The 25,907-nt window shown below is 44.4% G+C and overlaps 1 protein-coding gene across 1 annotated transcript in view; it reads right to left on the minus strand.

The window, feature by feature from the left end:
• Window positions 1–25,907, minus strand: part of PAH (phenylalanine hydroxylase) — a 71,274-nt gene that overhangs the window by 37,708 nt on the left and 7,659 nt on the right. The window contains exon 3 of the mRNA XM_004269452.3: window positions 11,941–12,124. Within this exon, the coding sequence (XP_004269500.1) occupies window positions 11,941–12,124 (184 nt within the window). The remainder of the gene's footprint in view (window positions 1–11,940; window positions 12,125–25,907) is intronic.

The following is a 25,907-nucleotide window of genomic DNA, read 5'->3' on the forward strand; positions in this document are numbered from 1 at the left end:
TCGGTTCCAGACCACCGCAGTAAAGAGAATAGCACCATAAAGTGAGTCACGCGAATTTTGGGGTTTCCCAGTACATATAAGAGTTATGTTTACATTATACTGTAGTCTATTAAGCGTACAACAGTATTATGTATGAAAAAACAATGTACATACCTTAAATAAAAAATACGTTATTGCTAAAAAATGCTAAGCATCATCTGAGCCTTCAGTGAGTCATAGTAGTGATAGCAAAGATCACTGATCTCCGAACACCGTAACAAATATAATCATGAAAAAGTTTGAACTATTGTGCGAGTTACCAAATTGGGACGCAGAGATAGGAAGTGAGCCAATGCTGTTGGGAAAATAGCACCAATAGACTTGCTTCACACAGGGCGGCCACAAACCTTCCATTTGTAAGAAACACAGAATCTGTGAAGCACAGTAAAGCAAAGCACAACAGAAGAGGTACGTCTGTACTAGTATTATTCAGCTGCAAGCTCCAGGGATTTTTTTTTTTTTTCCTTTTTACTCTGCCGTTAATATAGTGCAGGGAGCAGAGTAGAAAGTCTTTCCGCAAGGCCAGGAAGTGAACCACTTACTCTGTTGTGTAACTGAGTGCGCATTTTATCGCTCAGAGCCTTAGTTTCTTTAGCCACAAAATGGATTAAAACTGTCCCTATTATTGCCATCATTGCATGCATTAAATGCTATAGGAAATGGGACACATCTTAGCAGAGTGACCGGCCCACACAGTAAGTGCTCAATCGGTGTTTACAATTAGGATGGGAAAAAGTTTAATGATGATGATGAAGAAAAAAAAGGAGGAGGGGAAGAGGAGGAAAGAAGGGAGACTGGAGTTACAAGCTCCTTTTCAATCTGGCTCTGATGTTACCAGGATTCCTGATCTTGGGCCTCAGTTTCCCCCTGTATAAAATTCGAGCTGGGGGATTCACTAGCCGCTGCAGTCCCTTTTGGGTTTCACATTCCAACTATGGAGGGCTGAGGCTGGCCAGGGGACACATGAAAATATATTGATACTTCCAGTCAACTAATGTGTCGGCCTCGCTTGTTTCTGGAAGTAGAGCCACTGCATTTCTTCAGCATCCAAAATGCATGGCCCCCACCATTTCCCTTTCTCTCACCCAAGAAACAGGGCTCTACTCCGGAGAGAAGCCTTGTTGTCCCCGCCTTGGTTCACAGCTGGGTGAACCAAGCTGGCCGGCTCCCAACTGAACGCCAGAGGGCAGCAGAGCAGCATATTTTCAGCTTCGGCTGACTTTTGTTTGTTTGTTTCTTCTCTCCTCCAAAGGGAAAACACTTTGTAGTTGGGCCACATGGCTTGGTTTGGACCTCTTGGTGGAAAAAAATATCAGAGAACTTGAGAGAGCTGCAAAGACTCAAAGGATTCAAGTCTTGACAAAGAGAAGGCAAAGGTCGAAGCAGCTTAGCAAGTCCCAGGACCTAGTCAGGGAGACTGTCAGGGACCCCCAGGGGAGGGGGCACTGCGAGGCCATGGGGTGCTCACCCAAGTCCAGGGGCCTTCAGTGGTTTCTGGGCCCCATGATCATCCAGAAAAGGCCCAGAACAGAGCAGGCTAGAGAAGTGGCAAAGCTTTGTGGCTATAGTCACACAGACTCTGGAGCCAGACTGCCTGCGTCCAAATCTCACCTGGGCTACTTTGAGACGTTGAGACTTTGTGCAAATTACTTAACCCCTTTGTTCCCCAGGTTCCTATCTGTAAAACGGCTATAATAAGAGTATGTACTTCCGAGTGTGTGAGGATTAAATGAGCTAGGACTAGGACAGTGCTTGGCACAGATACTCACATTACGAGTATTTGGTATTATTATCACTATCGTGATCATTATTATCATTAGAGAAAGCCAGGTAATAAGGGGGGATGGGCCTGCTACACACTTTCTCCAGGCAGCAGCCCAGTCCTACCTTTGAATCGGTTCCCCCATCCCCTCCCCAGACCTCATGTGAGGTTAAGGTGTTGTCTCCCGGAGGCCGCCGTTGGGTACAGCCTCTGCAGTAGAAAAGAGGACCCAGGCTGGGCTTGACGATTAAGAGAAGTAGTTCACCAGCTGTCAGCCTGGGGAGCAGGGACGAGCAGGGCTTAAGGAAATGAGACCCAGGAGAGGCAAGTTCTGGGTGTTGGGGGGTCAGGGGGGACCAAGGTCCTGCCATGGCTCACTGCCTGGGGAAGAGGCCCAGCTGAGCACGGCTGGGAAGCAAAACAGGGTGCGGACGGCAAGTGCTAAAGGCAGGAGACTGCAGAGAACCGACTGGAAGCTGGTAGGTCTGCGTTCAAGTTTCAGCTTTCCTACCCATCCCTCCCACAGAGAAAGTTCCTTGATTTCTGAGTTTCTGGCTTCTCATCCGTGAAACAGGTGCGGCAGCCAATCGCTCACCTACTCTTCGGTTAAGATGAGAAGCCACTGACACCCAGTAGGTAGACCTGTGGCATCATTACACTTGAACCTCTCAAAAAAAAGTCCCAGGGACACTTGTCTGGTTACGTAAGGTTCCGCAGGCCACTGGTGGCAGGGGCAGGGCTCATACCTGTGTCTCCATCCTCGACACCTGGGCTCTTCTAATTTCCCCAGCCCCAAAGTTACAGTTACCTATTTTTCCTTTAAAGTTACATTTTTTGTGAGCTTCCCATACATCAGATGCTGCGCTAAGCGCTTTACTTCCATTGTCTGTTTCAATTCTCAGAGTAACCCTAGGGGGGTAGACACGATTATTTCCGCTTTACTGATGAGCAAACTGAGGCTCAGAGAGATGAAACGACTTGTTCAAGATCACAGCACCAGCTGGACGGAAATCCGAACTCTGTAGCTTGTGCGCTGAACTTGTGCGCTGAGCTGCGCTAGGCTGGTTTAGAATAAGGTGCAGGTGAGCGGCCCTTGACTTTAGATTTCTGTTCTCCTGCCTGGAGAGGGGAAGGAGATGACAAACTAACACAGGAATTTAGAAGGGCTTGAAGAAAATCCCTAGGACAGCCTCGGGTCCTCACCACCTTCCATCCCGAGCCCCCCTGGCTTTAGGGGAGGTAACTATTTAACACCTAAGTCCTCGGTTCCTCAAAGACACCTTCACATTTCCTTTCTCTTCTTCAGTGACACTCACAGGCCCTTCCCCTCCCACCCAGTCTCACTCACAAAGCCGGGAATCCAGACTGACCCCAGCGACCCAGGCCTCTGTTTTGAAAAGTTAAATCAGATTAGCTCATTAATGACCTTTGCAAATACATCCGCGGTGGGCTGGCCCCTGTGAGCCCCTCCACGGGCTGGCGGGCTGCGGGGCTCCGCAGTTAATGAATGGCTTGGGCAGGCTGGTGCAACAGAGGCCCTCTGTGAGGAAAGAAGCATCCGGGGTGGGGGCGGGGTGCGGATCATTAATAAATATTGATTTGGCTCCAAGGGAAGCAGCCCGAGGGAGAGCTGGCCCTGGACACCCACGTCGTGGTCTCATTAAGTCGGGGTCAACTGCTCAGCCTGGGCGCCGAGGGGCGGCTGGCTCAGGGGTGCTCCGGAGCAAAAGCCTTCCGCAGCCCCCAGGCCTGGCTGGAGCCTGCTTCCCAGCCAGCGGGTCAGAACTGGCCCATTAAATTTATAGCAGTTCAAGGTGCAGCCTGGGTCCTATCTAACCCCCTCCCTCCACCAGCCCCAGGGTGTCGCCAACAAGGCACCCAGGCTTGCCCCAGACTTCTGTCTCCAGGCTGTCTCAGGGAGAGCCATAAATCCTCGGCTTCCTAGGCCCAGAATAGAAGGGTGTTTTGCACCCGTTCTTCCCAGGCTCCTGGATGTCCCCTCCGAAGCCTCCGATGGCCTCCAGCTGGGCAGAGAAGCCTTTGCTGTGCTGATCACAACAGATGAAGACGTCTGAGGGGGTTAGTTTTCTCTTTTAAGGAGCTTCTATTTTCTTTTTTGAAGAAGGAACGCCCTTCAGGAGGGTCTTGGCGAGAACGGGTGACCCAAACGCTGGCCGACGGAGCCAAGCTGGTCCCTGCCTCCTGGATGGAGCGGAGGCGTGGTAGGGCAGGGCCCACTTTTATCACTGACAGCCCAGGCAAAGCCTTTGATCTCTCCGTCCACATGTCAAAATGAGAATGAGAACCAGATGAATAAAAGGAACCTAGCAGGAAGTAAAGAGTGAAATGGAGTGGAAATGAATAAATGGATGGAATGAGTGAAAGACACAAGGGAAATAATGAATAAAGAAAAGGGCATTTATTCCAATCACCAAGCTAACCTGGAGCTATCCTCCTCATAGCCTTTTTAAGATGTCACTTATCTTATAAACGTGCCTATTGGCAGGTTGTCCACCATATTCCCAAATACTGAATTCTGTTTTCTGAGCGCTCACGTTGCCCTGAGATCTGACTACTGGCTACTTACAGCTGGAGTTACAGACAACCTCCATTGGATCAAACAGAATGCATCTAAAGCCTTTTCCATATGTCTGTCCCCCTCCAGGAGCCCCTCCTTGGCCCTGCTCCCCCTCTCCCCACCATGCCCAAGAATGACTTCAGTGTATCTCCTAGGTGCTCCTGACACACGCCCACTTCCCTGTCCCGGCATAGACATGGCCAAACAGCAACTACCTCCTACACCATAAGACATGTGAGTCAAGGCACCACGTGTGCTGTTTTCCGTACTGCATCCCTCCGTGTGGCTGCCACCGAATGGACGCTCGATAAATATGCGTTGCATGAATGAATGATCAACCGAATTAGGGCATAAATGTGAATGAAAGAGAAGAAGGTGGTAAAGCAGACTCTGGTTTTTGAGAAGGAATAGTAAGAGAAGAGGGAAGAAAACCCCAATCGTCAGGATTTTAATAAGTAAGAGCCTCGTAATTCATAAAATACTAAGGAAAAAGAATTCTAGGGGGAAAACGGCATCAAAGGCTACAAATATTTCAAAGAGGATGAAAACAAGAAAGAGGTTACTGCTTTTGGTAACAGATGTTGTCAGGGTGGTAAGGAGGAAGAGAAGGAAAAAAGGGAGGGGGGCAAAGGGAAGCAGGGAGGGAAAAAGCAGGAAATCTGAATGTGAAGCTGTTTCCTAGACCAGGGCTGTTTCCGATATAACACACGGCCAAGTGGATAATGTCAAGCGTCCAAACCATGCTCACAGGAAGTCAGCTTTGGGAATGAGGTACCATTCCCAGGGCCCCTCACATCATCCCAAAGAGGAAGTTATCTCCCTGGCTGCGAGGTGAGGCTGGCCCCAGTGAGGGGGTGACTGCCACCAACTCCCTCTGTGTTATTAGCCTGGTCAGTGTGTCCACCCGATGGAGCTGGTGGTGGCAAATAGTCTGACATTAAGCTGAGGTTATAGATCATAAAGCTGCCCCCTTATTGAGGCTTAAGGAGGAACAATATCAAGGGCCTGTTCAACTCAAGCAAGTTCAACTCAATCCATCAAACACCCTAACACGCAGAGTGTCCTGCACGAAGACCCCATGAGCCCTAGAAAATGGCCAAGTGGGTCTTAGGTCTATTTCACAGATGAGGAAGGAGAGGTAAAGATGTCTCCCAGCTGCTAGGGAGTCAGATGGGATTCAAACCTAGCTGGCAGTGTACAGAATAGGAATTCAAATCCTGCCTCTCGACTCTAAACTAATTGCTCTTTTTGACTTGCTATGATACTCCCTCAATCCAGCATGAATGGCAACTTGACATTCAGTTAAAATCATTTCATATTCCTGTATTACCCCTTCAGTCGAGGGAACACACCTGTCACAGACAGAAAAGGGGTTCTTAGTCTAATTCTTTGTAATTTTCACAATCCAAAAAGCACATCATGGTGGCCCTTCTTTACCAAAGATCAGGAGTTTGGGGATTCTGGCTTTGCCTCAACCGTAAGATTCCCGGGTATCCTTAGAAAAGACTCAGGGACAAGTTTACTGGCCATTTTGCATGGATCCTTCATGCCAGGCACATTGTGCAAAGTGTATCACAGAATCCCCACAGCCGCACTGGCTCACAGATATCTTCATCTTACAGATGAGAAAAGCTAGGCCTACAGAGGGTGAGTAACTTGGCCAAAACAGCTACAGCTCTGGAACTGAACTGGAAAAGTGAAGACTCCAAAATCCACACCACGGTTCAAGTGTACCACTGTCTCGCTTCCTAATGTTGAGAATGAGAATCATGTTATCTGTTGCCCTAGCTATCTGAGTTGACTGTGGCAAAGCTTCCATGAGACAACCTAAGGGGAAAATCGTTTGGATTTGGCATGCAAATAAGGAATTCCTGTTAGAATGAAAGCCTGCTTACAATCTTATGATCTTCCTCAGCTGGAAGCCCTGCGACCTGGCAAACAGACTGGCTACAAACACAGCATTTACTCGGGATCTTCCCTTGCCAGCGAACAGAGCTGCCTCTGACAGATTGCAAAGCAGCAAGCCCTGGACCGGCTTCCAGTTGCAGGGCTGATGCCACCTTCCCCTCAATGGGCTTATCCTCTCAGCTGCGAGTCTGCTTGTCCCGATGAGGCAGAGTGGAAACAAAAGTCCCATCCTCAGCTGCCAGAGGACTTCCGGCAACATCAACACAGGCCGGAAGTAGCCCGTAGGCTGGAAAAGGCTGTCAATCATTCCTGCGTGTCTTTGCAAACTTGCCGACCCTCCGTCTCCTGCAGGCCCGGGGCCACGAACATCTACAGCCCTGAGGCACACTTGGGGCTGAGTGAAATGCATGGGAGCAGGTTTGGAAGTGAGGAGGGGGACAAAGGAAAGATGATGGAAACAGAACAGAGGAGCAGAGGGAGAGAGAGAGAGGAAAAGCAGGCACAGGTGACGGAAATGGGGAAAAACCCCGACCATCTGGACCCCCTCCTGCCCTAAGCAGCTTCTCTCTACAGGGTCTCAACTCTTTGGGAACAATGACCCTATTGAAAATCTTCTCTCAGGTGCACATGTACCATTTTGCCCAAAATCCCAGGGGCTTTTCAGACTCCTCCGAGGAACCCTATCCTTCTCCCTCCCACGATGGATCTGAAACTGCAGCCTTATCGTGGCACTGCCTTTCACGGCAGCAATGTTGAAGCAGAAGAGGGAAAAACTCAAGAGGGCTGGGAGGGGAGAGGGGCATATATGAGGGAAGGAATAAATATAATGATGTTACTTTGTCGTCTCACAATTAAATCTTCGTCTTCTCCACTTAAATCATTGCTTTAGGAATTAATCCAAATAAGAAGACAAATAAAAATCATAAAAGCCCCTAGGCTAGATATAGGTAGTAGATAGAGAGATGAATAAATACATAAATAGCCTTTCTACTCCCCACAGAAAATCGCAGTTGTCCTGGCAGTCTGGACTCCCTTTGTTGTCACAGCAAGACCCTTACAATCACCACCACAGCATGAACGAAATCTACTCAATGGCCAACTGCTCTTGGAAAATAACGCCAAACGGATAAATTTCTCAAAAGGTGATGATCCTACACCTCTGTCTAGCCAAGTCATTTTGTCCATCTGCTGCTCCTGGCTGCAATCTGCCTCCATGTAGGAATTTTCCATTCCCCCCGCTCAATGTAATGTCATGCAGAAGACTCAAAGGGAAATGTAAAAGGATTAGTAGATTGATCGATGGAAGATATTAATGCTCTTTCATGTTGGGTTGAAGAAGGATTTGAGGTCATCAGGAGAGAGGGTAGCCGGAGAATAGACCTCAAGTATTCAAAAGACTCTCTGGATTAAAATCCTATTAAACTCCCATCAGCTTCTCTAGGAGGCATTTTAGAAGGTTGGGGTTTCTTTAACATGTCACCATAATTAGCCTTCCCTTAAGCTGTTTTGGGTGGGGAACTTTAGCAATTAAGAAACTGAAAACTTTCATTTTCTAGCGCCCACACGGCCTTTTGAACGGTTTGAAAACTAGAATGGAAAGTGGTTTAGCCTAATTGATTTGAGGGGTTCAGATCTCTCCCCTTCAACCTGCTGTCAGACCCGCCCCTGAGATCTGAGCCCCTCAACAGAAAGGGCATTTTGTCAAGGGAAAGAATCAAAGGTTCGGATCTATGATGATGCCTTTCTTCTTCTAATCATCCTCCCGCGGAGCTGGACGGAAAGAACAACTCTGCAAAGGGATGGTTGTTTCCCTTAAAAAGGTCTGTTTCTGGGCCCAGATTCCAGTTCACAAAAACTACCCCAGACACCCAAAGGGCCCGTGTCTCTCAGCAGGTGCAAAACTGGGCTGTTTCAGCATCACTGCGTGGAGATCAGCCGGTCCGTTACGTGGACATGAAGGTCAGGAAACCGTGTCAGGGAGTGGCAGCCAATACGGGACAGAGTGCACAACCATCCAAAGCAATAAGGGTCGAGAAACACGTGTTGTTTTAAAGGGTTAGTCTGAGCAGTTTTTTCTCACTAGGTAAACTACCAATCCAACGTTAAACATCAACGCCCTGCCATTTTGAGCCCCACCAGGGAATCAAACCTGTGCCACGTTCCACCTCTGACGAGCCCAACACTGATGACGTGGTGCCTCTGTGTCAGAACGTTGGCTTCTTCACTTTCACACTTGCTGGGTCCTCAGAGTCCAAAGTGGAGAAGAGGCCCAATTCCACCAGCCGTGTCTCCATCACAGCGCCCACCCCTCTTCTGTATTCACCTGGCTGTCCTGTCATCCTCGCCAGCCTATGAGCTCACGAGGGACGGGCCGTGCTGACTCTCTCTCCTTCCAGCTCCAAGCACGGTGCCAGGTACAGAGCAGTGTTAGACACCCGCTTGCCCACAGCTGCACAGAATTCACTCCGTGCCTTAAGGCAAGTCATGGCCTCCATTTTTTATGATGAAAAATTAAGGAGTCTGTTGGGCCGCCTGACCTGTGAGGTTATTTTCTAGTTCCCAGAATCTCCGAAAACGTAGCTGTGTACAGGCTGGCTTTTCATGGCTCCCGTGCTCAGGTCATAATTTATAATAACAAGGATGATAATGCTAAGAATAGAGAACTTCTGTTAAGCCCTTAAACATGCTCAGTGCTGTTCTCAATGCTCCACTGGTGTTATTTCATTAATCCTGCGAGGCAGAGACTCACACTCCCATCTGATACAGTGATAGACTGTGGTGATCAGTAATCTGCCCAAAGTCACACCAAGTGTGTATCCTGGTTCTGGAGTCTGGGCTCCTAACTGTTCTTCCACATCCTATTTCTGAGCCTCCCGTTCAGGCTGCCAGCCCTTCAGCTGATCTCTGTGCATATTCCCTGCCTCCCCAGGGGGCTGCCTGCCTGCCTGTCAGTTGCTTTGATTTCCTACCCCAGGGCCCCAGCTGGCCTGGCCTCTACCTGCTCTGAGCAGAGGCAGAGCTTGACCCACGATTCAGCAGGCCCTTTGCCCTGAGGGCCTGTGGCCCCTGTTGGGAGCAGGTGGCCGGAAAAGCAAGAGAAGTCCGTTGTCATCAGGGCAGCAGCTCACTTGGGAGGTGGAAGAGGAAGGAAGGCAGATAGGGTTATTTTGAGGAGGAATTCCAAGTACGCGCCCCAGTGACCAGAGACCCTGTGCATCGCTGTGCACCCTTGGCCAAGGCAGAAGCCCAGGATGGACTTCCTTGTCTTGGTTACAGCCATAGGAGGACACGAGCAGGAAGAGAGGAGGTCTCCTAGGATGGCCTCGGAGGTGTCTTTTGGAAAATGTTTCAATGGCCTATGCAAAGAGGTGGGTCTTGTCTCATTGTAAAGCATCTCTGCCTATTAACATACTATTTTCAGGTACAGAGCCTGAAATCCTCTTGAGCTAGTCGTCAATGTTTGGGCAAGAAAAAAAGCTTTTGATTTTATAGTAGAAAAACGTTTTTGATTATATGGGAAAAAAGTAGTTCATCTCAGAAATCACACTTCTAAGTATTTACTTAAATGAGTCGGAAACTTACGTCCACAGAAAAACCTACACATGAATGTTTAACAGCCTTACCCATGGATAAACAAGATGTGGTACATCTATACAATGGAACATTATTCAGTAATTACAAAGAATGAGCTATCGAGTCACAAAAAGGCATGGAGGAACCTTGCTGAATGTAAAAATAAAACAGCCTAAAAAGGATGTATTCTCTATGATTCCATATTCATAATGCATGACATTCTGGAAAAGTCAAAATCATGGAGACAAAAAGATGAGGGGTTGCCAGGGGGAGGGGATAAGGAGGGAGGGATGAACAGGGGGAGAACAGGGCACTTTTCGGGCATTGCAGCCATTCTGCATGAGGTGTAATGGTGGATACATGACATTATGCCTTTACCAAAACCAACAGAACTACACAATACAAAGCATGATCCCTAATGTATAGCCTTTAGTTAATAATAATGTATTAGCATGGCTCACCAATTTAACAACCATCACATACTCTCATTTATCCAGCTGGGCACTGTTCTAAGCACAGACTATGGAAGATCTCATTTAGTCCTCACAAAAGCCCTATGAAAAACTGAGGTCAGAGCAGTTAAAGAGACTTGTCAAGGGTCTCAAAGCCAATAAGTGGAAAAAGTAGGACTTGAACTGAAGCCTGTCCAACCCCAAGCCCATACTCCTAATTCCTTCGCTCTACCGCCCTACTCCCCTCCAGGGCACATCAATTACATTTTGTAATAGGGAAGAACAAATCTGACTCCATATTAGAGCTGTTTCTTTTACTTTAACCTTTGTACTCTGTTGCTTGTGCTTAGTCACGATAGCTTTGCATGTTTTGTAAAAGAATGTTGCCTATAGCCTGAAATATACAGGATAGCCTATCCTCAGGGCTCTGACCTTTAAGAGTTCATACATACAGGGATAACTAGTTGCAGAACAGAGAATAGTATTTGTTTTGTTGGAGGTTTATAGGAATATAATGACCTGACCTGTGTGGACACCTGCAAGAACAAAGGATTCCTGCACCGAGAAGTTTGCAACAAACAAACTCTTTCGCCTTTTTAGTTTCAAAGAAGGTCTGAATTATTTGATAAGGTAAGATGGTTCTTTGAGACACTAGTCTGCTATCATCTCAGTCTGAGGGCTTTCTGAATAAAGTCGTTACTCCTTGCCCTAACAACTGGTCTCCTGATTTATTGGCCTGACATGACCCGAGCAGAACAAGTCTGGACTCAGTAGCAGTTTCAGTAAGTAAATAAGGGGGCAGAAGAAGTCATGACAACTGCTCTGTTTAGCCATCACTCACAAGCATTTGCTGAGAGCTGTGTATTAAGCACTGTACTAAACTCTGAGGATATTAACATAGGTAAGAGACTCTCCCTGCCCACAAGGAGCTTGTAATCTAGTGGAAGAGACAGAGAGACAGTGAAAGACCTAAGAACAGAGCCAAGGAGCTCCAGCTCCAGAATTGACATGTCATGAGAAGGACTTGGGGAGAGGCTATGAGATGAAATGGAGGTAACTAAAGAATTTGTCTCGAAATTATCTTTATATAGAAAGCACCCTGGATACCCTAATCATCCTACCTCTAGAAATTACGAAATTGACAGCAAAATAATCCACGAATGAAAAATATATGAAAATTGCAGCAGAAGACAACTAATATAAGAAACAGCTATCTTGAGGAAGGGGGAAAAGAACATTTATTAAATGTCTAAATATGCCAGGTACTCGTCTGAGTCCCTAACCTATATCCTCTCACTTAATCCTGGTCTTCCAGGGTAGAGATTATTATTATTATTATTATTATTATTATTATTATTATTGCGGTACGCGGGCCTCTCACTGTTGTGGCCTCTCCCATTGTGGAGCACAGGCTCCAGATGCACAGGCTCAGCGGCCATGGCTCACGGGCCCAGCCGCTCCGCGGCATGTGGGATCTTCCCGGACCGGGGCACGAACCCGTGTCCCCTGCATCGGCAGGCGGACTCTCAACCACTGCGCCACCAGGCAAGCCCGGTAGAGATTATTTTTGCCATTATTTTATGATGAGAATGTAGGGTCATCTGTGTTGCAACATTGCTGTCTCTTACCTGTGTCTTTCTTCTTATCCCGGGAAAGCTCGTGCACAGTGGCCCCAATTTCATGCCTCAAGATTCTGATGATGTTTGCCAGAGCGGGCATGCTGCGTTTATCCAGATAGGTGAAAAATTCATACTCATCTTTCTTTAAACGTGAAGGTCTTGATTCAATGTGGGTCAGGTTTATATCATTCTCCTAGAAAACAGGTGTAAGGGAGTATGTGAAGGGGGCAGTCACTGGAATTGACACAGACCAAACACTCAAAACCAGAGCAAAACACAACGAAAGGAGAAGAGATGAGGAAGAGTAGTTCTTTTTTTTTTTTTTTTGTCTTTTGTTTTTTAAATATAAGAATAGAAGAAAGTCTTCAACACTGCAAAAGTTGTTTACCTTTTCTTCTGCAAAACCAAATAACTAATCACAAGAGGTGGGGGAGACAGTTCAAATGCCACAGAATTTAATCACATGGAAATCTGCTCAGGGCTTAGAGTTGTAAACATAAGATTTCATTGGGTCAGTGGTTGCCAAAAATATTTACACAGGAAAACCTCCTTTCCTGAATGACATCTCACAGAATCTCAGTAATAGTACCTCAATAAATAAATCAATAAATACAAGCAACATTGTTCTGCTTGAATAGAGTCCACAGGAGTCAGGCTTCTTGGGTTTAAATCAAAGTTCTTAATTATATTGGCTACGGGACCTTATAAAATGTACTTTCACATTTCTAACCGTCAGTTTCTCCACCTGTAATTTGGTGGTACTATGGTACCCGCTTCATAAATTTGTTGGAAACATTGGATGAGATGATACAAGCACATTGCCAGGTACTTAGTAAATGCTCAGTTAAAATTATCCAGTATAATATCATTCATATTCTTATATAATTACTTTTCATTCAAGTTATGCCACAGATGTGTATGTAGCACCTACTAGGTACTGATCACTCTGCAAGGTGGTTGGGATATATCAGTGGACAAAACAGACAAAGATATTTTCCTTTATAAAGCTTCCATTCAAGTTGTGAAGAGACAAGCAACAAACATAAAAGATAACCGATTTGTGTATTATTTTATAATGATTATAATGATAAACGCTAAGGAAAAAATGCAAAGCAGAGCAGGATGAAGGGAACGGGCAGTCCTGGGATGGAATGAGGGAGATTACAGTATTTAATAGAGCGGACACACGAGGCCTCATTGAGAAGGGAAGGCTCATGTACAGGCATTCATTAAACGCCACAAAAATAATACTCACTTAATAAAATGTCTCAACTTCAATGTCTTTAGCTGGTGGTACTTTAGTTATTATGGGGTTTGTCATTTAAGAAGAACTATTTACTTAAATTGGTCCTCAAATTTGAATGTGTGGTACTCATCTGCTACTTATTCAAAAGTCTCATTTCATTGACAGTACGGTTCTTTGTGAAGAAAACGAAGCCTCTTTACTTTATTAAAATAAAAAAAAGGGGGGGGTTGCCCCAAACATTGAAATGGATAAAATGTACCCAGAAAAAAATGTTTAACTTGAATAACTCTATAATTTCAAAGAAATGAAATTCATCGACCTTGTAGTTCAAGAAGCGTATCTTTTTTCTTGATGGTTAGTGGCACAGGGGTGATTACAATAACAATACCTTTTTGCATTTGAATATCACCTTACAGTTTAGAATTATTTTCTGTGACCTTCCCAACAAACCTCTGAAGAGGTTAAGGAACATGTAAAAAAATGAAATCAGAGATAAAGATGCTTTGTTAAAAGTGGCTGGAGAGGGAGGCCCTTTTCCTCTAATCTCAGACATTGGTCTTCTAACCACACAGCCTTTCCTGCCAGAGGTAACGGTGAGCATCCCTCAAATATCAGCTTTTATCATTGTTATTGCTATTATGCCAACCCCCCCCCCAAATGAAACCTCTGGGTATAGTAAACACAGTAAAAAGCATTCCTACGCAGGCACCCTTCCTGCTCTTTCTTCCTCATGATTTTCAGGGGTACATGATGGAGCTATTATTTATGGGCACCAGCTGCAGAGAACACACCCCCTGACCAGGTAACCCAATGTGGGCGTCCCGACTAGAGAGAGAGTATGTGGAGGAGAGAAGGCCAGAGAGATAGCGGTTGCTCCAAAGCTTTTTATGCAAACAGAGGTGACCTCCTAAATGCAGCCAAGAGCAGTGTCATCCTTCTTGGCTCCTGATGATAGAGAATGGTTACGCTCCGCCCGCTATTTACCTAAGTTGAAACTTCAAATGAAGAGATAACCAATTTCTGCCTTGTGTAGAGCAGGGAAAACAGCAAAGCCAAGAGCCAGGAGTGCACACACCTTCGGCATGGTTATCTGCGAGACAGTGTGGGAGGGCGGGTGGCGTAGGAGGTAAGAAAGGATGTAGAGTGAAAAAAAGGCTGGCAGGCAGACTACAGGCTGATAATGTTCCCCACCCATACCGCACCGCTCCCGATGTGACAGCACTTCCAGAGAGAAGACTCGCACTTTGGGAACAGCCATAAGACAATGTGTGCCCCGTGACTCAGCCTTTATAATTCTGGAGACCTAACTTATGGGAAAAAACTTTTACCTAAATTTGTAAGCTGACTAAATTCCCATAATAGGGGAATGGTTAGGTGGACTGCAGTGTAATCATTCAGTGGAGATTGTGCAACTATTAGAAAGGAACCAACAACAACATGCATAAAATACAGTGCCAGTAAGCACTCCAAGATGTGAGTGATAGTCTCTAGATGATGGGCCTAGGGGTGATTTTTGTCTCCTTTCTATTTTCTTTTTTATCACAGTTCAACTTTTCTAAAAACAACATTTATTACTTTTATAATGAAAATTTAACTTTGTCTCTTAAATGGTTATAATGACAGACACTCGGGAAAATACGATGGATATAGATATGTGATCATTAAAATATGTTTTAAAAAATTATGCCCAGGTCAAGGAAAAAAAGGCTAGAATGAAATGCATCATGATGAGTTATGACGAGATTATGTGTATCTTCTAGTTATTTGCCAAATGTCTTATAATATTACGCATATAATGAAAATTAAATTATATCTTTTAAATGTGAGTGAAATTTCTGGCTAAGAATATCCAGCCAAATTTTTTAAACCACTTCTTTCCCATTTGAATCAATTTGTTAACAATTAACTCTCTAGCTTGGCATGCAATTTCCTTAGTGGAGTTTTTCCAGTTTAATAGTGTGGATTCTTAGATAGATACTAATAACTTTGGTTGCTAAGGAGGCTTTAGAAACCAACCTCCAAACCTGATTATGATCTTAGTTACCTTTTAGTAAATGAATTTTTATTTTTAAACAAGGGCTCTATGCAGGTTAAAAATTGACCCCTACACACTCACCACATCTTGGGGGAGGGATAAAGAAAGAATTCTTTGTGTTAATACACGTGGACATCTTAGCAGAGGCAAGAAAGGTTTAGAGTTAGACATTCCAAAGACAATTTCACAATTTGTCCAGTACTTAATTTCTGTGTACAAGATGGCTGAGCAACAACTTGATTACTCAGGACTCTTGAACAGACAGTGTGGGGACCAGAGAAAAGCAAAGTGGAATGAACAGTCTATTTGAACAAGGATTGACCAGAAACCCGCTTCTGCTCCCATCCAAGAGGAAATCTTTCTAAAAGGGGATTCGTCACAAGTGGATAAAGCTATAGATACACAGAATGAATATGATGAATTGTGGAAAACAGATTCATGCTTCTGGACCTTTTCTTGACCTCCAGCTTAGGGCCCCTTCCTCTCCTCCTCCGTTTCATTCCTCGAGGAAAGAAGAACGGTACAGCGAAAAGCATGTGAGCTTTGGAACTAATCTGAGTTCAGATTCTGTTCTGCTACTCACTACCTTTGGATACTTTAGTTGGCCATTCTCAACTTTTGTTTGTCTGTGTTTAAAATAAAAATCATAATATTACCTGGCAGCTTAATAAGAATTAAAAAGAGGGAAAGTACCTAGCACAATTGTGGCTTCGCTCACAGATACTCAGTAAGAACTCATTATACACTACCTTTCTCAACCTGGTATAGAGACACATTTCCCTGGGAATTGAAACACATTAAGCTGATGAGTCATTTTACCCTTTCATATTTGCTTTACCTTAAACTTTTCTCAGCTTTTTCCCTGAGAGCATGTTTTAGAAAGGAGAAGGAAGTGCTGAGCATATTGTTAGATGAGACTAGACGGGAAAGGGGGAGCTTCTTGGACCCCCTACATGCTGTTGCCTTGGCATAAGTGCAAATGAAGTTATGTCCTGGCCTGTTTCAGAGCTTTCTGGGGGCAACATCAAAGACAGTCACAAACGATGTCCCACGTCATTGGTCTCAAGCAAACGGACAGGAGGTTTTCATAACTCAGCCGATCCAACACCTTCCTTGTGCCAAACACTGTCCTAGGTGCTGGGCTACAACAGTGAACAAACCCAGAAAAACCTGGGGACTTCCCTGGTGGCCCAGTGGTTAAGACTCCATGCTCCCAATGCAGGGGGTGAGAGTTCGATCCCTGGTCGGGGAACTAAGATCCCACATGACGCATGGCGTGGTAAAAACAAAGAAAAAGAAAAACAAACAAAACAAAAACAAAAAAGCAGGAAAAATCCCCGCCCTCCTGGAGCTTACATTCTTGAAGGAAGAGACAAACAATGACTATGATAAATAAATAAAATATACTGCCTTCAGACGGAACAGACAGAAATAAGCAGGAAAGAGGGACAGAATACTCCAGGGGTTCAATGCAAGTGCCATTTAAACAATGGGGTCAGGAAGTCCTCAAACAATAAACAGGTGACATGTAAGCATAGACCTGAGGTCAATGAGGGAGTAGGACATGAGGGAACAGCAGGTGCAACGGTTCTGGGGTCAGACATTGTGCAATATGACTGAGGACCATCAACGAGGCCAGTGTGACAGGGGCAGAGTGAGCACGGGGCAGGAGGCAATAGGACATGAGGCAGAGGAGTAACCAAGAATGACCTATCGGCCGTTATCTTAACTTTAATTTTCACTTGGAGTGATATTAAGAAACTATGAGAGGTAATAGGGCAGAGAGAGAGAGACATCCTTTGACTCATGTTTTCAAAGGAGCAGTCTGGCAGCTATTTTAAGAATAGACTGGGGACTTCCCTGGCGGTCCAGTGGTTAGGACTCTGCGCTTCCACTGCAGGGGTCATGGGTTCGATCCCTGGTCAGAGAACTAAGATCCCAGAAGCCGCATGGCACAGTCAAAAAAAAAAAAGAAGAAGAAGAAGAAGAACGGACTGTTGTGGGACAAAGGCAGAAACAGTGTGGGGACTACGTCAACATTTGGGGTGAGAAATGGTAACTACAAAGATAAGTCTCACGGAAGTACAGGCAGGGCTTCCTGTATATTTTTACTGATCTCTGCTCACGAGAGGGCCAGCAACAGCCCTAGCTGACCAGGAGTCTGAAAATTAAACCCACTGGGCTGAACAGGAAAGCAGAAGAAGCACAATTAAATTCTAGAGGGAGCTCAAGATCATCTCCCACTCTACCGTGGAGGAGAGTTCTTGGGCAGGTTCCAGCTGAACTTTCAGAAGGATTCACGCCCTGGAGACCATCTTTTGGGATCCCACTCTTGCTTCTCCTGGAAGGGTCTCTGTTGTAATCTCTTGGTCTTTTCTTCCCTCAGTCTTGTCCCTCTTTGTTAGGTTATTTCTTCCCCCACCCTCCCTTCCATGTGGTCGGGATTGTGTCCAACTCGGAGGGAACCCCTTCCTGGGGAAGAGCCGGGCTAGCAGCTTAATCCGGGCTCTTTTCAAGGCTTTAGAGAAATGAGCTTTTTTGTCCCAAGTTCCCCTTTCTCCCTTTTCTTGCCACTGGAGAGAGAAAATCAAAATGGCCCCGTGGCCTGTTTCAGTCCAGGCTACTGATGCACAATCACAAGTCATGTACCATCAATGGACCACAGCACTCTGTCTACATTTCCACGGCGTGGGATCTAACCTCATGATGAAAGTTTAGAAAGTCAGCTCCATGTTGCTGTTTCTCAAATATGCCCAGCTTTGAACAGGTCAGCAGCTGAAAACAGTGCCAGTTTTCCATTTGAGGTTCTTCTACTCAATAGCTAGATCATCAAACCTACACAAAATGTTTAGGGTAGCATCATTTGCATGGACAAATAATGGGAGGAAGCTAAACGTCCACCAACAGGAAATACGGTCACACGATGGAAGATATGGGAAAATGAGCAAGAATATATGTGCAATATCAAAACAATGTTCCCCACCTTCTCCCCAAAAAGAAAACAGCAGAGGGATGGTTACAGTATGATTCTAATTTTATGAAGATTAAAAGCTTGCAGGATAAACAACAAGGTCCTACTGTATAGCACAGGGAACTATATACAATATCCTGTGATAAACCATAATGGAAAAGAATAAGAAATATATATATATTTTTTATATATTTATTCATTTGTATATTCTTTTATATATATAAATGAATCACTTTGCTGTACACCAGAAATTAACACATTGTAAATCAACTATACCTCAAAAAAATAAAACAAAACTTGCCAAACCATGCTGTATATCTTAATGGATATCTCTGTATCACAAAGTCTAAAAAGATGCATGGGGGGCTTCCCTGGTGGCGCAGTGGTCGAGAGTCCGCCTGCCGATGCAGGGGACATGGGTTCGTGCCCCGGTCCGGGAAGATCCCACATGCCACGGAGCGGCTGGGCCCGTGGGCCATGGCCGCTGAGCCAGCGCGTCCAGAGCCTGTGCTCCACAACGGGAGAAGAGGCCACAGCAGTGAGAGTCCCGCATACCGCAAAAAAAAAAAAGATGCATGGGAATAGTATGTGTCAAATTCAGATTAACAGCTACCTCTGAGGAGGGATGTGCATGGGGAAGAGATACCCAGGGACTGTAGTCATTTCTGTAATGATGTATTTCTTAAGCAGGGAGTGAGTTACATGGGCGTTCTTTATATCATTATCTATATTTGGGGGATTAAAAAAGATGAAAAAGTCATCTGGGTTGTAAGTACTTTCTTCCCCCCAGTGGAACTCAAGGCTCTTCTTATTTTGATTAAAGATGGAATGTTCCCTGTAAACATTTTACTGCCATAACTGCCCTGGACCTAAGGCCAAAAGCAACCCTTGTGATACACTCTTGATTCTGTCCTGCTCACCAGACGCAGGGGTCACAGGCAGGACCTTAAAGTCCAAACTTTAGAGTAATAAACATCTTGTACCTGACCGAATGTCCCCTCTGCGATCCCACCTCTATCTCCAGGAACACTGAGGTTGGTAGATGGTAAGGGGATTTGAGGATTCTGTGACCTGGCCACTTGTTTATTCTCTCAACTCAAGTCATCTGTTTCTTCATTCTGGAGTGTACGTCCCCCCTTCCTCTCCCGTAGCCAACCCTCTAGGTTTCAGCTTAAACATTGTATCTGCAAGAAACCTCCCCTGGCCAATTTTGCCCTAAGCCTGGATTAAGAAAGCTCATGGAAACTTGAGCTCTTCCACGTTCTAAAGGGGCAGAGACTGACTGCCTGGCTCTTCGCAGTCTCCTCAGCACCTATATACGGTCTGACAACAGCCGATACCTAGAGACTGTCATACAGAGTGAAGTAAGTCAGAAAGAGGAAGACAAATACTGTATATTTACGCATATGTGTGGAACCTAGAAAAATGGTATAGATGATCTTATTTGCAAAGCAGAGATAGAGACACAGAGTAGAGAACAAATGTATGGCCACCCAGGGGGGAAACGGGGGTGGGACGAATTGGGAGATTGGGACTGACATAGATACACTACTGATACTATGTATAAAAGAGATAACTAATGAGAACCTACTGTATAGCACAGGGAACTCTACTCGATGCTCTGTGCTGACCTAAGTGGGAAGGAAATCCAAAAAAGAGGGGATATATGTATATGCATAGCTGATTCCCTTTGCTGTACAGTGGAAACACAACATTGTAAAGCAGCTATACTCCAATAAAAACAAACAAATAAACAAACAAACAAAACCCAGCCAATATTCAAAGTGCGTTAATTGAATGCATAAATGAGAAAATAAGAGCTCATTGACTATCAGATGAGGGGAAGGCGTGGGTCATCTGGGCAGAGGTCACACATAGAAAGTGAATGCGACAAACATAGACTGTATATGTCACATTTAGACTATACACAAATATATAGATTTGTTTTCAAAAGACCGATCTACCATGAAAATGGAAGGTGAACTTGGAAGCAGTTTTTACCTCTAAGTGTCTAGTCTTGGGCAGCTTGCTTAGTCTGAACCTGTGTGTCTCCATCAATTAAATGATGACAACTGAACACACCCATGTATTGATACTTTAGATCTCTGTATATCTGCCTGTTTGCTTGTTCCCTCCCCTGGCGAATTCACGGTAAAACGATTAGCGGAGTGCTGGCAGAGGAAGGGAGACCTCTTCTTTGCAACTTCCCCCAGGAGCCTGCTTCTAATTTTATAGCCTATTACTAAGCCACTCGCAGTAAAGGCTCTCAGGAGACTACTGTTTTAAGAAGGTGTGGGATGTGAGCACGTAGAAGCTAAAAATATAGAGAGGTATGGAAAATGCAGAGAATTGAGAGATGAATCTGCTGAGGACAGTGGGATGTTTGTGGGTTGGCAGATAGAGGGTTGGGTATGTTTCTCATCGTTTGGCCCCAATTCACTAAACCATCTGCTTCACTGTCCCTACCACCCACCCAATACATGTAAACACCATACATCTGTATCTTCATTATAATAATCAAGCCTATTGTGTTGCATTCTGATGTTGCTACTAGCTGAAGTCTAGTAGACCACAAGCCCATTGGCAGGCAACATCATCCCTTAATGGGATGATGACTTTGGTGTTAATCATCTAAGGAAAAGACGGCAGTGCTCATTAAGCATGGAGGTGACTGCAGGAGTACTTAGCAAGGGACTCACAGAGAGCTGGTGATTCTCCCATATGGAATGTCTCTCCTCCATTGCCAATCTTGGAGGAGCTGGAATGTATTTTTTTTTTTTATCTTGGCCATGCTGTGTAGCTTGCGGGACCTCAGTTCCCCCACCAGGGATTGAACCTGGGCCAAGGCAGTGAAAGCCCCAAATCCTAACCACTAGACAACCAGGGAATCCTTGGAATAGATTTTTATCTTCTGTCTTTATTAAGGAAAGGTAAGTTTACTTATACCATAATTTTTGCTTTGATTCTGCCCTGCCTTTTATTAGCTGTTTTGATAGTAATAATGCTTGAAATCAATGGCTTCCAGCACCCTTCTACAGTAGAGATGTTTCCTTCAGGTGATTTGAAATATGCTTCCTATAATTTCTATGCTTTGCCCTTTTGCCACTGAAGTAATAAAAAATAACTAATATTCTTCTTCTACAATAGCCCTTCAAACATTTGAATGAACCTCTTGTTTCCTCACCCCATCTTCCCTCTTCAAGCCAATTAAACTTAATCCTTTTTTTTAAAAAAATTATTAATTAAATAATTTATTTATTATGTATTTATTTTGTCTGCACCAGGTCTTACTTGAGGCATGTGGGCTTCTTAGTTGCGGCATGCATGCAGGATCTCGTTCCCTGACCAGGGATCAAACTTGGGCCCCCTGCATTGGGAGTGCGGCGTCTTACCCACCGGACAACCAGGGAAGTCCTGTTAATCCTTTTTTTTTTTTTTGTGGTACGCGGGCCTCTCACTGTCGTGGCCTCTCCCGTTGTGGAGCACAGGCTCCGGACGCGCAGGCTCAGCGGCCATGGCTCACGGGCCCAGCCGCTCCGCGGCACGTGGGATCTTCCCAGACCGGGGCACGAACCCGTGTCTCCTGCATCGGCAGGCGGACCTCAACCACTGTGCCACCAGGGAAGACCCCGTTAATCCTTTAACTATTTCTCATAGAGCTAAGAATTTAAGAGTCTCTGATGCTCCATGACTCTCCAAAATTATGGTGCATAGAAATAATGAGAGCAAACATTTATTGAGCTCTTACTATGTGCCAGATACTTTAATAAGTACTTTGCATGTATGAATTCATTTAATTTTCACAACAGCCCTATAAAGCAAGCTTATTATTACCTTCATTTGATAAATGAGGAAATAAGCCACCAAGAGGATAAATGACTTTCCTAAGGTGACCCAGCTCACAGGTGGCACAACTGGTTTTTCAACCGAAACAGTTTTGTTCCAGACAACATAGTCTTAATCTCAATGCTGTTCTACTCCTCAGGGTCCCAAACCTAGGCTATAACTGATAGTCTGGAGCACCTAACTCTAAAATAGCATAAGTTCAGTGGAACACTAGTGCCTGCAAAATGGTAATAGGTCTTTCTTGAACAAGGTTCCATGACCAAAAATGTCTGGGAAATTCTGAGTAAGATAGCATTGAAAAGGTTTCCACTCTGCAGGGCTTTCCATGGTCTTTAATATTTTCACAGGTATGATGGCTCTCCAAAATCTAGACTCAGAATTTTCCAGCCATATTTACCCTTGTAACTCTCTAGTAAAACATCTACTAACTTGTGGCATTCAACAGAATATTGCTTAGAAAACACTGCCCAAAAGTGTAGTTTAGATTTTTCCTGTTTCTTTTTCTTTCTTTTTTTTGCCATTTATTACCTTTGATTTCATTTTATATGGTCTAGAAGTTTAGTGTCAACTACACAGTTTAAAGGGTTTGTTTGTAATTTTATCTAACACTTACTTCTCCACCTCGTTCAGATACCATGAAAGACATGAAGTACACAGATACACTGTGGCCACCATAATCCCTTGGTTCTACTAAGTTACTCTGCTTTTCTTTAATGGCGCTGCCCTGACTCTTGGTCATTGCCATTTGCTATAAATGTTCACAAAATATACTAAGTAATTCATTCTAAGTTTGGGGGTGTTTTTTTTTTACTTTTTTGGGAAAAAAATGTTTAAATCAAGGCTTTTGACTGTCTCTAGTCATCTTTCTCCTCTTCACATGTTCTCAAAGATTTCTGATAGGTTTCATAGAACACACATGAAAACAGGAAAGGAATAGATATCGTATGAGCATCATCTGTGGGCTCAGTCATACCATGCATCTCACATAGCACATAAAACCTCATGGCCCCAGGGAGGTATGGTTCATTAGCCCTACTTTATAGATGAGTAAACAAAGGCGCACATGTTAAACAACCGGTCAAGGTCAATGAACTCTGGGATTCAACCATCCCACATACAGTCCATGCTCCTTGGGTGCATTCATCCTCATAATTTAGTTACTTGTGGCTTATTTATTAGGTTGAAAACATCCTGTTAATTTACTATTACTTAATTTATTAACCCTGACTACGGCCTGACCTCTTAAGAGGAAAATGCTGATGAACCGTATAACACAAAGACTAGAATGTGACATTCCTACATTTTACGGATATATTCTATCTTACAACCAGCTTGTCGTTCAGACAGCACTCTCTCTCTTTTGTACACTCATGTCTTGCTCTCATTCAGGCGGACATTTTCTTCCTCCTTTTGGATATCCAAGTTTAATTTCTTTAAAATAGACTATTTTTTAGATCAATTTTATATTTACAGAAAAAATTGAGAGGATAGTACAGAGAATTCCCATATACTCTATATCTGGTTTCCCCGAATATTAATGTCTTGTATTAGTATGGAACAAGTGTTACAGTTAATGAACCAATGTTGATACCTTATCACAAACTAAAGACCATACTTTATTGGAATTTCTTCAGTTTATATCTCATGTCCTTTTTCTGCTCTACAATCCCACTCAGGACACTACATTATGTTTAGCTGTCATATCCCTTTAGGTTCCTTTTCACTGTGACAACTTCTCAGACACTTCTTGTTTTTGATGACCTCAAGAGTTTTGAAGAGTACTGGTCAAGTATTTTGTATTCTGTCCCTTAACTGGAGTTTGCCTGATGTTTTCCTCATGGTTAGACTGGGGTTATGGGTTTGGGGGAGGAAGGCCACAGAGGGAAAAGTCCATTTCATCAAGTCACTCTCCATGGCCCAGACCTAAGGAGTGGGGAGCTATGCTCTCCTTCTCTGACTCCAGAGGATCTACTTAAATTATCTGGCATTCCTCTGCCTGGGAGATTGGTCTCTTCTCCATCTATTTATGCATTGCAGTCACCAGGTAGAATTTAATTAAAGTACTAGGGGTGAAAAATTACTTGCTTCAAAAATATTCCTTCTTAAAATCTAAGGCAAAAGTGTCGTTTTTTGTTTGTTTGTTTTTAAAGACCTTCTTGTTAAAATTAATTTTGGCTGCATTGGATCTTTATTGCTGCACACAGGCTTTCTCTAGTTGTGGCGAGCGGGGGCTACTCTTCGTTGCGGTGCACGGGCTTCTCATTGCGGCGGCTTCTCTTGCTGCGGAGCACGGGCTCTAGGTGTGTGGGCTTCAGTAGTTGTGGCTCGTGGGCTCTAGAGTGCAGGCTCAGCAGTTGTGGCACATGGGTTTAGCTGCTCTGCGGCATGTGGGATCTTCCCGGACCAGGGCTCGAACCCATGTCCCCTGCATTGGCAGGCGGATTCTTAACCACTGCGCCACCATGGAAGCCCCCGAAAGTGTTTTTGAAAAGTCTAATTTCCTTTGCTCATATTTAAATTAAATTTCACTCTTAATTGAACATTTAATATGTATATTGAAACTGAGTCTGCCAGCAATCCCACTACTGGGCATATACCCTGAGAAAACCATAATTCAAAAAGAGTCATGTACCACAATGTTCATTTCAGCACTATTTACAATAGTCAGGACGTGGAAGCAACCTAAGTGTCCATCAACAGATGAATAGATAACGAAGATGTGGCACATATACACAACGGAATGTTACTCAGCCGTAAAAAGAAATGAAACTGAGTTATTTGTAGTGAGGTGGATGGACCTAGAGTCTGTCATACAGAGTGAAGTAAGTCAGAAAGAGAAAAACAAATACCGTATGCTAACACATATATATGGAATCTAAAACAAAAAAGAAAAGGTTCTGATGAACCTAGGGGCAGGACAGGAATAAAGATGCAGATGTAGAGAATGGACTTGAGGACACGGGGAGGGGGAAGGGTAAGCTGGGATGAAGTGAGAGAGTGGCATGGACATACATACACTACCAAATGTAAAACAGATAGCTAGTGGGAAGCAGCCGCATGGCACAGAGAGATCAGCTCAGTGCTTTGCGACCACCTGGTGGGGGGGATAAGGAGGGTGGGAGGGAGGCTCAAGAGGGAGGGGAGATGGGGATATATGTATGCATATATCTGATTCACTTTGTTATACAGCAGAAACTAACACAACACTGTAAAGCAATTATACTCTAATAAAGATGTTAAAAGAAAAACAAACAAACCAAAAAAAACTGAGTCTGACACAAAGATGACTCACACAAGGCTCCTTGCCTGAAGAAACTATCCTGGGGTCAAACAGAAATGTATACATTTCACAAGGCAAATAAGTGCTGCAGTTAAAAGTTAAAGAGTGCTTCGGGAACACTGAGAGGATAGCACAGGTGTCCTTCTGTATCCATGCAGAAACAGTTCCAGGACCCCATGGGTACCAAAATCCTCGGATGCTCAAGACCCTTATAGAAGATGGTAATCGTGGTACAATGAATACAGTCTGCCCTCCCTACCAATGGGCTGCATACCTGCGGATTCAGCCAAACCCAGATCGAAATTTTGGTTGAATCCGAGGGATGTAGGACTCGCAAACATGAAGGCTTGACTGTAATTAATTCAAGGAAAGTTTGATGAAAGAAGAGTGAGTCCAACACTGGCTTCCTGGTGTGCAGCCAGTGATTGTGAATGATCCTAATTATGAAATGGAGAAGGCTTAGCTCAGAGAGAATGAAAGACTTAACTAAGTTCACACAGTTGGGTCACGTATGAGCCTAAGCTGAGAATCAAGTCTTCCAATTCCAGATCCTATGTCCTTTTCGCTACATCAAACTAGAAGATAACACAGAAGTCTG

This window comes from Orcinus orca, chromosome 11, assembly GCF_937001465.1.
Source record: "Orcinus orca chromosome 11, mOrcOrc1.1, whole genome shotgun sequence".
NCBI lineage: Eukaryota > Metazoa > Chordata > Mammalia > Artiodactyla > Delphinidae > Orcinus > Orcinus orca.